General features: G+C 49.4%; 1 protein-coding gene across 1 annotated transcript in view; it reads right to left on the reverse strand.

Annotated features, from left to right (window-relative positions):
• Positions 1 to 886: 886 nt before the first annotated feature.
• Ass (argininosuccinate synthase) overlaps positions 887 to 13,226 on the reverse strand; it is a 46,052-nt gene continuing 33,712 nt past the window's right edge. The window contains exons 11-13 of the mRNA XM_084586708.1: positions 12,864 to 13,020; positions 11,311 to 11,376; positions 887 to 974 (exon numbers count right to left, since the gene is read on the reverse strand). Of these exons, the coding sequence (XP_084442834.1) occupies positions 935 to 974; positions 11,311 to 11,376; positions 12,864 to 13,020 (263 nt within the window). The 3' untranslated portion in view covers positions 887 to 934. The remainder of the gene's footprint in view (positions 975 to 11,310; positions 11,377 to 12,863; positions 13,021 to 13,226) is intronic.

The raw sequence follows: 13,226 nt of genomic DNA on the forward strand, positions 1-13,226 counted from the left end.
GAAGAACCGGCTTGCGACACCACTGTACGGCATCTAATATGGACATGCCCAGGAACTTCGCATATGCGCAACACCATACTACAAAAAGCTGGACTTTCACCAAGTAATGACTCTCATTTCCACTTATGGACAACAAACAACATTTATGCACGCAGTTTGTGTGACTTCTTGCACATGGCTGCGCTCCACACATTCCTGTGACGCTATACCACCACCTTTTATGCCGTGTGGCAAACTCAGCGCCATAAATAAATAATAGAATCAGCCTGCTAGGACCCTGACATTCACGTTACCCCTATAGGCCACTAAGGCACGTCCATACGGCTTGGTTAAAGCGGGGCTTTATATATGTTGGGCTGGTAGCCCACGCTATCGCCTCATACCCCTAAAGGCGGAGCTTAAGTGTCACCCATATTTAGATGCAATAAACGCCTTTACCACCACCATCTAAAACGCCGGTGAACTTCGATGCGTTCAACAAAACGCTGGTTGTGTTCGATGCAACGCTCGGTCACCCGCAGCAAAAGCCTTCGCTCCACACTCTTTCAGCAGCGTTGAACACGTGTATTTCTTTTCTGTCACTGTAGAATGTCAATTACCATTTTCTCTTGCATTCTTGAACGCAGCCAGGCTTGCGCGTCTTAAGCTAATTTGGCATTGCAGTAGGAGTGACGCGTTGAATAAATTAGGTGAACAAAAGGTGTAGCTTTTTTTTTTTTTTCTAACCAACGAGTTAAATTTTGAATATATTTTAGCGCCGGGAGTATTTAATGCCTGAGCTGCAGACAAAAAAAAAAATGTAATAGCAGGTAAACACCACTGTTTGTTGTTTCTGAAGCATGAATGTCTCCTTGAAGTAGTGAGTGAAACAACAAGTAAAAGTTTCATTTTTTATTGCGTTGTTCGAATTCCAAGATGGCACTCGCTGAAAAAACTACTTTTCCGCACTCTTGACACGATGCCACTCCCTAAGTCTGAAAAAAATAAAATACCTATTCAGTAACAGAATCAATAGCTGTTTAGATTGCCAAGAAGAACGCAAAAGGGCCTCAGCTCCTCTCGACAAGTTTCGTTTTAAGGCGAAAAAGTTATTGCCGTACGCTTCTGTGTGCTGTAGAGGCTAAATTGTTCAAGAACACACCTATAGGGAGCCCAAGCTCAAGTTTCGCCGCGCGACGGCAGCGCCGCATTCCTGGAGTGGTGGCGAAATGTGAAACGATGGGGCTTCGCCTGAGCAGACGCTCCGCCAGCTTCCTTTGCACGCGCGGCGATCGCGTTGCGCCTGGTGGTTATTTGGCGATACAAAAACGCTTCCGCTGATGTGAAACGGATGTACTAAGTAGCATTGTGTCATGGGAAGCCACAATAGTAGCGAAGCACCAAAAGACGAGGCTCACGTGTGAAACTTTGCAGATTCCTTTGGACGCGTGTCCGCGAGACCTGTTTTCCAACCGCATGACAGCGTTCTGGAAGTCTCGCGTTCTTTGTGGAAACGATAAGAGCCAATTTCCCCTTTCTTTGTAAACTCAGAAATGTTGACAGCTGACAAAGACGGCTTGGAGAGGCATCAAAAAAGTACAGTGGTTTAACACCATGCATAAAAAGTGAAGAGGGTGGAAGATTATCCTGCTCTTCGCTCCCCGCGTGTCTAGTTTCGGCGATTTTCTGTGCTCTCTCCCTGCTTTGTGGGTGCTCTGAAAGCAACCAAATCAACTGATGCGACGTCCGCCATCGAGATTGATGTGTGAATGTGCTCTAAGTGTCCACAGCTGCCTTTTCATTTTTAGATTGACCAAGAAAATATCTAGGAACGAGGCCTTTTTTTTTTCGGGGATGGGGATGGCGTTGGAAAACATGCGTTGCTGGGACGCTTTTACAGATTTTCGCAAAGTGGCCAATAAGTGAACCAATATTATTATGATTATTATTATTATTAATTATAATAATAACGAAGATATGTCGGAAGTGCAGTACAAAAGTGATCCTATAGCTATGGCTCGACTGACACTACTCGCAAGGAGCACCCCATTCGCGTCACAGGGTTCGTGAGTGCAAACCAAATATTATAAATGAAGCACAACCATTTAATAAGAACCTAAATAAAACACTATGTAGTACAAGCTTGGATTTCACTTGCCTTCCGAGCCAGCGAGCCGGTTATGTCGCGTGCAGCGCACGGAGCACGCATGTGCTTATGAGATTGCTAGCGTTCTTGTCTTTGAAGAAGCATCTTCTTCGAACTACATACTTATTCTTCTACTGCAAGATTTCCTTTGGTAACGTCGTAATAATGAAAAAAGAAATCCGTATATAGATCGCATGCTACAGGCCAAAACGATGGTCAATGAGCGGGCCACTATATTTCACAGTACTGATGATACTTTAGCAGTTTTTAAATATATTATATACGACAATATAATTACATAGCGGACTTACCTGGAGATGCACTTCCTACGTTTATGCTAACGTAGGACGCATTCACAATCAATACTTACTCATCCCCGTCTGTTGTCTGCTCTACAGTGCAGATGTGAATAAAAAGTTTCCCACCTATAATTAAGTATCCTTCATGAAAATACGCGTCAGGTTGCCCAATAAAACCGGAATGCAGGTGGCATGTCGCGGTGCGCCTGCGGCGCGTCACTGCACGTGCTCGTGCGAGAGAAAGCGCACGGCGCACGCCATGAAGGCAGCGAGCGAGCCGGCGGCGTCCAGTGAGTGAGTGCCCGCGCGACAAAGCAGCGCGAGACGTCTGCACGTACGCAGAAGCGAGCGAGCGAAAGGAGAAAACTTGCACGGGATGCTTTCTCTATGGTGCCGCCGTGTTTATCCCCAGTTTCTATTTTTCTGTCAGAGATGGCGCTCCCTGTCAGGAGCAGCAGCGCCGCTCGACGGTGCTTTGGAAGCCTATACCCACTACGTCGCGTGTGGTGTTTAACGTTCCACGGCTGCAAGTAAGCTACGGCGAGACACCGTAGTGGAGGAGTCGAGATTACTTTCGACTCCCTGATGTTTTTCAACTTGCACTGACATGGCCAGAACGCACAGGCGTTTCTGCATTTCGGTTCCGGAACAGATTACCACCAGCCGAAAAATACGTAACCATAACACAGAGCTACTCAAGACGCATTACTCGATTGATTCCGTGACCATGAACTTAGCTGCCGGAAGACATGGCCACTAAGTCTCCGCGGAGGGTTTTTATACCTCCTGTACCAACCTGTGTCGGATTCCGAGACTCGAGCTCCATCGTGGCGGCTATATGATTATTTCTTCATTGTACAGGTGTTTGGTGACTGGACTGCTCTCTGCTGTTTCTTACTTTACTTTGATTCGCTTAAATGGTTGCAAATACCCAGAAACGCGGCTACTACTTTTAAGCAGTCTCAATGAACAAGATATGTGGTCACCCTATTTGGTGAATGGTTAATTTAGTAAACTAAAGCTGTTTCACGGGAATTGGATGGCACAAAAAGTAAAAGAGAGAGAACGCAGCTCACAACAGAAGCAAGTATATTTGAATCATGACGCAGGAGTAGGAAATATAGAAAACGGCAAGTAATAGAAGACAGTAATTTTTTTACCGCATGGCACTAAGAATGACAATTTCATTTAAAATTTACCGAAGTTTTAGTCAGAGCACAAGAGCTACTGAAAACGTTTCTTCGAAAAAAAAAAGCCTATGACTGTACCAACGAAACGCTAGAAACGTTCAGCGCAAGTGGAACTGCCATTGTAATCCCAGCGCAGTCCAAAAAATGCTAGTGTCGTGCTAATAGTCATTTTAATGCGAAAGCATTAAATGTCCCATTAGTACAAAAGACACCGTTGTTGTCGACCGTCCATGACACGAAATTTGGATCACGTCACTACGCCTGTGTACGAAGACATAGCGCATATATGAGGATATGTATAGCCATGAATGGTGATAAATAGCTTTCCATGACCTTATAAGAGTAACTCATAATCATATTGTCACGGTGTGAAGTCTCTGATCAGAAGTCACCGCGGGACACAGGAGTAACAGAAGTCACAGTGCGGCAGGAAACTAGCAGGCCCGCTTCAACAGAAGAACTTCAGTTTCTTCGCCTCGAGGAGACGAACGTCGGTTTCTTCGCCTCGAGGAGGCACACGCTCGCGATCAGCACAGAGGGAAAATAAAGAATGCAGCGTGTCATTGCCCCCCGGGTACAAGAAGCATCGTCCCGATACTGGGAGTGTGGGTAGAGATAAAGAAAAAACCATTGCACGAAGGGCAGTTGCTCACGCACAGAAAGAGTCAACACTATCGGTCGTAATACGGTTTCAGGCGGACCACGTGGACCACGTCCGGGAGCGTGGAGCGTCGGGACTTTTTAAATCCATCAGGAACAACCTCATAGTTTAGGTCCCCAACTTGGCTTACCACTTTGTACGGGCCAAAGTAACGACACAGCAGTTTCTCGCTGAGGCCTCGTCGACGTACAGGAAACCAAACCCAGACACGGTCTCCAGCTGTGTACCGGGCGTCACGGTGTCGGAGGTTGTATCGCTGGGCATCGCGGCGTTGCTGATTCTGAATTCGCAGCCTGGCCAGCTGACGGGCCTCTTCGGCGAGGTGCAGAAAGGTGTGAACATCTGGTTGTTGGTTGCCGTCGTCTAGATGTGGTAACATGGCATCAAGCATTGTGGTCACTTCGCGGCCATGGACCAGACAGAAAGGTGTCATGTTCGTTGTTTCCTGGACCGCTGTATTGTATGCAAAGGTAACGTACGGGAGCACTTCATCCCACGTTTTGTGCTCTACGTCGACGTACATTGAGAGCATGTCAGCGAGTGTTTTGTTCAAGCGTTCGGTCAAGCCGTTCGTTTGAGGATGGTAAGGTGTTGCCTTCCTGTGTTCAATATGACTGTGAATTAAAATCTGCTGCAGCAATTCGGCTGTAAATGCGGCTCCTCTGTCAGTAATCAAAATCTCCGGTGCGCCATGGCGCAGGACAACGCAATTGATGAAAAACTTTGCAACCTCTAAGGCAGTACCGTTGGGTAGAGCGGAGGTTTCCGCGTATCGTGTAAGGTAATCCGTGGCAATAATGACCCATCGGTTACCGGAGTGTGAAAGGGGAAATGGTCCCAGCATGTCCATGCCAATCTGCTGGAAAGGCCTCGACGGTGGGTCTATTGGCTTCAAGAGTCCGGTGGGCTTAGTCGGCGGCACCTTACGACGCTGACAGTTGCGACACGTTTTCACATAGTGTGAAACGTCTGAGTGAAGTCGAGGCCAGTAGTACTTTTCCTTGAGCCTTGCAAGCGTGCGCGTGACTCCCAAATGTCCAGAGGTTGGTTCATCGTGGCAAGCTTGTAAGATTTCATCACGTAGACACATAGGTACAACAATCAGGTACGGCGTTTGGCTGGCGGAAAAGTTTTTCTTCATGAGGACACCATTGCGCACACATAACGATGACAGAGCACGCTTGAAAGCTCTCGGAGCGGTTGTACATGCACCGTTTAGATAGTCCATGATGTGACGAAGTTCGGGATCTTCAGATTGTCTTTCAGCGAGGCACTCTGTGCTGATGGCATTTAGCAGTATGGCCTCATCAGGAATTTCATCTGCGGGGGGATCTACAGGGGCCCGTGAGAGGCAGTCTGCGTCCGAATGCTGACGGCCAGATTTGTACGTGACAGTTATGTCGAATTCCTGTAATCGTAGACTCCATCTTACAAGACGGGTTGAAGGGTCCTTTAGGGTTGCAAGCCAGCATAGGGCATGGTGGTCAGTTACTAACTTGAATGGTTTCCCGTAAAGGTATGACCGGAACTTCGATGTCGCCCACACAATGGCTAGACATTCTTTCTCTGTTGCGGAATAGTTCGATTCCGCTTTAGATAGACAGCGACTGGCGTAAGCGAATACACGTTCTTGGCCACCCTGGATTTGAACTAGAACGGCGCCCAGGCCTATGTTGCTTGCATCGGTGTGAAGCTCCGTGTCGGCGTTTTCGTCGAAGTGAGCCAATATGGAAGGTGTTTGTAGGCGGCGTTGAAGCTCTTTGAATGCTTGTTCCTGTGGTGCGTCCCAAGTGAAAGGCGTGTCTGTCTTTGTCAGACGTGTTAGGGGCTCGGCGAGTCGAGCGAAATCTTTGACGTAGCGCCGGTAGTAGGCACATAAGCCAAGAAATCGTCGAACAGCTTTCTGGTCGGGCGGAGGGAAGTTGGCAATAGCTGTCGTTTTCTCTGGATCCGGCAGGACACCAGCGTGGCTTACGACGTGCCCCAAGAACTTGAGCTCCGTATAAGCAAAATGACATTTCTCGTTCTTTAACGTAAGGCCAGAGGATGTTATCGCTTGCAAAACAGTTTCAAGGCGCCGAAGGTGCTCCTCGAACGTTGCAGCGAAGACCACAACGTCGTCAAGGTAAACGAGACATGCCTGCCACTTGAGATCTGCAAGTACGGTGTCCATAAGCCGTTGGAAAGTAGCCGGAGCAGAGCAGAGACCAAAGGGCATAGCCTTGAACTCGTAGAGCCCATCCGGAGTAATAAACGCCGTTTTCTCGCGGTCCCTCTCATCTACCTCTATTTGCCAGTATCCGGATTTCAAGTCCATTGAAGAGAAATATTTCGCGGAGCAGAGACGATCCAAAGCATCGTCGATGCGTGGCAGGGGATAGACGTCTTTCTTTGTAACTTTGTTTAGCCGGCGGTAATCCACACAAAACCTCAGCGTACCATCCTTTCTCTTCACAAGAACGACAGGTGCAGCCCATGGACTCCGCGAGGGCTGGATGACATCGTCGCGAAGCATCTCTTTCACTTGGCGGGTGATAGCGGCGCGTTCAGTCGGAGACACTCGGTAAGGTGACTGTCTGAGAGGTGGCACGGTATCATCCGTAATAATGCGATGCTTGGCGAGATCGGTTCTGCCAACACGTGAAGAGTTGGAGAAGGTCGCCCGATAGCGCTGGAGGAGCTGGTTCACTTGGCGATGCTGCAGTTGAGAAAGCGCAGGGTTAATGTCGAAGTGTAAATCGGTGGTAGGCCTCTCCATTTCGGTCAATGACAGCGTCGCAAGTCCAGAGGCTTTTCGAACATGCGTGATACCGCAAATATGGGCCACTACAGTCCCAGTGCTTAAATGCTGGTGCTCACCGCCAAAATTTGTGAGTAGGACGTCTGCTTTGCCGTGTTCGAGGCGAACGACTCCTCTGGCTACAGCAAGACTGCGTTCGAAAAGTAAGATCTGTTTACTCTCCACGACACCTTCAAAGTTTCGCAGTGTATTCGCAGCCACAGACGTCATCACGCTGGAACGGGGCGGAATTGTGACGTGATCATCAAGGATGTGCAGTGCTGTCGGTCGCTCTGAAGCACTGTGTATTGCGTTCTCAGTCGATAAGGTCACTGACTTAGTCTGCAGGTCGATAACGGCTCCATTCTCTGCTAAGAAATCCATGCCAAGGATGACGTCGCGGGAACACTGGACAAGTACCACGAAGGTTGCTAAGTACGTTTCTTCTTGCACAGTTACCCTAGAAGTGCAGGTACCGGTCGGCGTTATCAAGTGGCCTCCGGCGGTACGAATTTGTGGGCCTGTCCAGGGTGTAGTCACCTTTTTCAGAGTGGCGGCGAAAGGCCCACTCATCACAGAATAATCGGCGCCGGTATCCACAAGCGCTGTCACGTCGGTTCCGTCCACTGAAATGTTCAGGTCGGCGGTTACGGCTGTGGTGTTACCGGAACGTCGCGGGCTCCGGTCACGGCTGCGGTGTGGTACTAGCTGATTTCGTGTCGTCGGAGAACTGGAGCGCCGAGGCAGCGGATCATTTTGGGGCGCGTCGTGTCGTCGTGAAACGGAGTGGCCATGCGGTTGCAGCGGTGGAGGAGCTTGAGAATTTCGTCGATGAGCAACCTTCCCTCCAAAGGTTGCCGCGTCTAGTTTTCCCGATGGGGCTAGGGGAGCGGACCCGCGTCAGGCCGGCATTACCACGTGTCTGCGAGGAGTATTGGCCCGGTGAAGGCGACCGCGAGTAGCCATAGGGCGTTCCGGATGATTCAGCCAAGTACGCGTCAATGGCAGGGGGTCGTTCACCACGCTGCGGCTTTCGCGCGTCGGCGCTAAATCCCGGCAGACCCATTCGTCGGTAATAGCAATCGCGGAACAGGTGACCAGCTTCGCCACAGTGGAAGCACAGCGGGCGATTATCGCGAGTGCGCCAGACGTCGCTTTTGCGTGGACGCACCTGAGAAATTCGAGCGGGAGGTGCTTGACGAGTGTATGCAGGGGCTGCTTGGCGCTGACTGGGAAGTGGATGCTGACTGGGAGGTGGACAGGCACGACGAGTGACTGCGGCGTAGGTCATGGCCTGCTGTGGTGGCATTGTCGGGAGTGGCTCGGGTGGGTTGAGTGCCTGGTTGACCTCTTCCCGCACCATCTGAGAAAGGCTGGATACTTGTGGGGGTGCTGCCGTCGAAAATAGTTTTTGCAGCTCCTCGCGTACGATGGCCCGTATGGTCTCACGGAGCACGTCAGTACTACCAGTGTCCGCGATGGCGGCAGCAATAGGGATGGACGGCCGCTCGTAGTGCTTAGATCGCATCTCTAGAGCCCTCTCAATGGTAGTGGCCTCGGATACAAATTCCCCGATGGTCTTGGGGGGACATCGCACTAATCCAACGAAGATCTGTTCCTTAATTCCCTTCATGAGATATCGAAGTTTTTTTTCTTCGGACATGTTTGGATCAGCGCGACGGAATAGCCTCGTCATGTCCTCGAAGTAAACGAGGACGCTCTCGTTAGGGAGCTGAACTCTCGTCTGTAGGAGCAGCTCGGCGCGTTCTTTCCGAAAAACGGTGGTGAAAGCTTGCAGAAACTGGTCCTTGAAGGAACTCCACGTTGTGATAGTAGTCTCATGATTTTCAAACCATGTACGAGCTGAACCGTCGAGCGAAAAAAATACATGTTGCAGTTTCTGGTCGTCGCCCCAGCGATTGTACTGGGCTACTCGCTCAAATTTATCTAGCCAGTCTTCCGGGTCGTCGCCGGGAAAGGCTTGGAAGATGGGTATCTCCCGCGGCTGCTGCAACACGAAGGAGGGGGCAGTGGTGTCTACCTGCGTCATCACGGGTGGTTGTGTTGTCTCCGAAGGTGGTGCTGGAGAAGATGGTGGCGGCCTCACAGTACGAGAAAATTGTAGAGGCGCGAATTCAGGATCAAGCCCTCGAAGCCGTCGGCTACTCTGATGGGTAGGCGTAATCTCGATGGTAGGAGATCCTTGAGGGCTGGAGTCTCGGCTGGTTGGAGGTGTTCGGAGCATGGGTTGCGTTACCCAGCACCTCCACCAGATGTCACGGTGTGAAGTCTCTGATCAGAAGTCACCGCGGGACACAGGAGTAACAGAAGTCACAGTGCGGCAGGAAACTAGCAGGCCCGCTTCGACAGAAGAACTTCAGTTTCTTCGCCTCGAGGAGACGAACGTCGGTTTCTTCGCCTCGAGGAGGCACACGCTCGCGATCAGCACAGAGGGAAAATAAAGAATGCAGCGTGTCAATATCATGACTCGTAGCCATAATGTAACGTAACATGACTCAGCGCTTTACAAAGTGATGTAATGCTTTCACATTCTCACACGCAAGCAGTTCTTTGTGTCTCTGCTGACTTTTTTTTTTTCTGGGTCGTCAGCGCACGGGTAATGTTCTTGTACTCATATTTGGTGGTGATCGCCTCCGAACAAATCACTTCTGAGTTGCGCAAGGCGCGTGTTCCTTTCAGAAAATCATCCACTTCACGCAAAACCTTCGTGAGTGACTCCAGAAAAAAAAAATGTGCAGGAGACAAAAACGCCGTTCTCGACCTCCTTTCTAAAATGACAGTTGTCACTATGGTAGAGCCTCATCAGATCCTGATGGAGCCGTCGCGTACTCCTATGCGAAAAATATGTTACTCGGGTGTGTCTGGCCTACGTGGGGACTGAGGTTCGTGCGCCGTCATGGAAGAGGTTTACGCCCGTATCTGCGACGACTGCGCAATGACTCCACAGCTGCCGCTGGGGCACCCCTGCAGTGCCGCCACACACGTACGTGCCTCATTGTTCTTTCGCTGCATACATTATGCCAACGGACGACTACGCGACAGCGCACCAAGTACAAGCAAAACATATTTGACCAAGAGATTCCGCTAGACCAATCAGAATCCGAGGAAGTTTGCTTGGCAATATTTCAGGCTGCAGTGCATGCAAAGTACCGTCGCCGTTTCAGCCCTGTCTTGTCATGTTTCGTTTTTTAGCGGCTCGGCCCATCAATGCACATAACCAACGAGTACAATGGCGGAAACCTCATTACGGGTGTTTTGTGAGGCACTGAAATTACACTCACAGGGGATGTGACCTCGAATCCCCATAGAAGGAAGAGCTCTTAATGATTTAGGTAGCAGGATTAAAACAGGCAACTTCTCGACTGGAGTCGGTGTACAGAAGTGCAACACTCCATCTGCTGACTAAAAGAAAAAAAAAAAATCATGCTCGACTTAACAGCCGCTGGCGAAACTATGTCACGCGATAGTTGCGCTGGTTTGTTCATTTGCGCGTGCGTACATGTTCATGGAATGTAAAGCACGTAACTCTTTCGTTCGTGTCGCCCTCTTTTTTTTTTTTTCTTTTTTTTTTTTGAGCTCTCGATGGAAAAGAGTTTTGTCTCTCGGGATTCAAGTTGCAGCGCATATGACTCGGCGACACATGACACGAGGACGACACTCATCATGCCAACAAAAATAGGGCATGTACTTGCTTAAGGATAAAGCAGAAAGCTAGTTTGTGTAAAATCTGTCCTTAGTTTAGAAACAGGGCAAAATACGCCGAGGTTGCTAAGTGTCCCAATAGCAAATAGCCTGCAACATGGCAAACGTGGATTAAAAAGAGAGGCATAGAAGTGAACGACTATCGGGGTCATCATTGGGTGTATAAAACGCGTTAATTTATGCGTTCAAACTTGGAAGAGTATACTGCATGTGGAGACTACATGTACCTTGAATATCGTGTATACTGAATAATGCCAATGCCGACAAGTCTGTGGCTTTTCCTGCTTTTTCCTGCCTTTCAGCTCGAATTCAGCAGAACAATTGAGAGCTGTACCAAGCACCCCCGCCCCTCCCCCCTCCGGCACAAGAGAATGAAGGACGAATATCATTAGTCTCTCGTTTGTTTTTGTCGTAACTGGTGCGAAGCTGGGAACACGTTCTTCGCGTCGACTGGCACCCTCATTTCCGTATAATGTTTTCGGATGCAGCAAAAACGGCACTGGTTTACCTGCATACATAGGACAATGGTTTACCTCAGAGCTTGTATCTTGATGAATCCGCCAGCATCGGAAGGAGTGTAATCTCCCTGAACGTCCATGCTGTCAAAGAGAGAACAAGCTTGCAAAGGGCCAAGACGGACCTTAAAAGGTGCAACATGAGACAGTGCGCTTTCCAAGGCCGTCGTAAAAGACCCTGACTGACTCGGCCAACCGTAAGAGAAATAAATAAGTCTTCCCAAGAAAACCAAGGCCGGATTGAGCCTGGCCACTGTATTATTTAGCCTGATGGAGATAAAATATAGCTTCCACCACATTTGGGGACTGCTGTTGCCGTGGATTTGTTTCGAACATTACTGTGTTCCAGTGTTCTTAAAATTAGTCTCCTGAGTAACTGCTGCAGATTGTTTGGACACACACACACACACACACACACACACACACACACACACACACACACACACACACACACACACACACACACACACACACACACACACACACACACACACACACACACACACACACACACACACACACACACACACACACACACACACACACACACACACACACACACACACACACACACACACACACACACACACACACACACACACACACACACACACACACACACACACACACACACACACACACACACACACACACACACACACACACACACACACACACACACACACACACACACACACACACACACACACACACACACACACACACACACACACACACACACACACACACACACACACACACACACACACACACACACACACACACACACACACACACACACACACACACACACACACACACACACACACACACACACACACACACACACACACACACACACACACACACACACACACACACACACACACACACACACACACACACACACACACACACACACACACACACACACACACACACACACACACACACACACACACACACACACACACACACACACACACACACACACACACACACACACACACACACACACACACACACACACACACACACACACACACACACACACACACACACACACACACACACACACACACACACACACACACACACACACACACACACACACACACACACACACACACACACACACACACACACACACACACACACACACACACACACACACACACACACACACACACACACACACACACACACACACACACACACACACACACACACACACACACACACACACACACACACACACACACAAACATCCACGCTGAAAAGCCCTCTGCGGAATCAAAACAGGTGAAGCCTTACGAGATTGCTGTCAATTAAGGTAGCAGTGAGACCGCACGGCTAAAAGACTCGGTCGGATACCTTAAAAACTAGTTGTCTACACGAAAAGTGCTACAATCTGTTATATACAGGACTTCTGAGGGCAACCCCAGCAGAAGATAGGCCCAATATATTCTCAGCAAAGCCGCTCCATGCAGCTGAAAACGTGGAAGCAGATGTCGTAAAGCTTTGCCCAGCGTTATGCGCTAGAACAGTGGGATGTGGCCGAGCAAGCTCACCTAACCAGTTCCTGGTTGTAAAGAGAGTTGGGAGCCCAGCGGCCCTTAATGTAGACCTGGCCTTTATACAGATTCAGGCGGACCTTGCCGGTCACGCAGCTCTGGGACATTTCGATGCATTTCCTCGTGAACTCCGCTTCTGGACTGTACCACAGACCTGCATGCACGCGAGACGACGCATGAACAAAGATTATCGAAAAAATACGGTTCCTTAACAAGGTAAAACCATATGGCGTGATAAAATCAATGGCCCCTTCTCCCCCCCCCCCCCCTCATCTCTCACTCAGTCAAGCACAAAGTATATTACTTGGCTTGCGTGTCACAAAGTCACATTGCGCTTGTTCAGTTATACGCCTGCAAAGA

This window comes from Amblyomma maculatum, chromosome 1 (genome assembly GCF_055883805.1).
Source record: "Amblyomma maculatum isolate TAMU_Amacu chromosome 1, ASM5588380v1, whole genome shotgun sequence".
NCBI lineage: Eukaryota > Metazoa > Arthropoda > Arachnida > Ixodida > Ixodidae > Amblyomma > Amblyomma maculatum.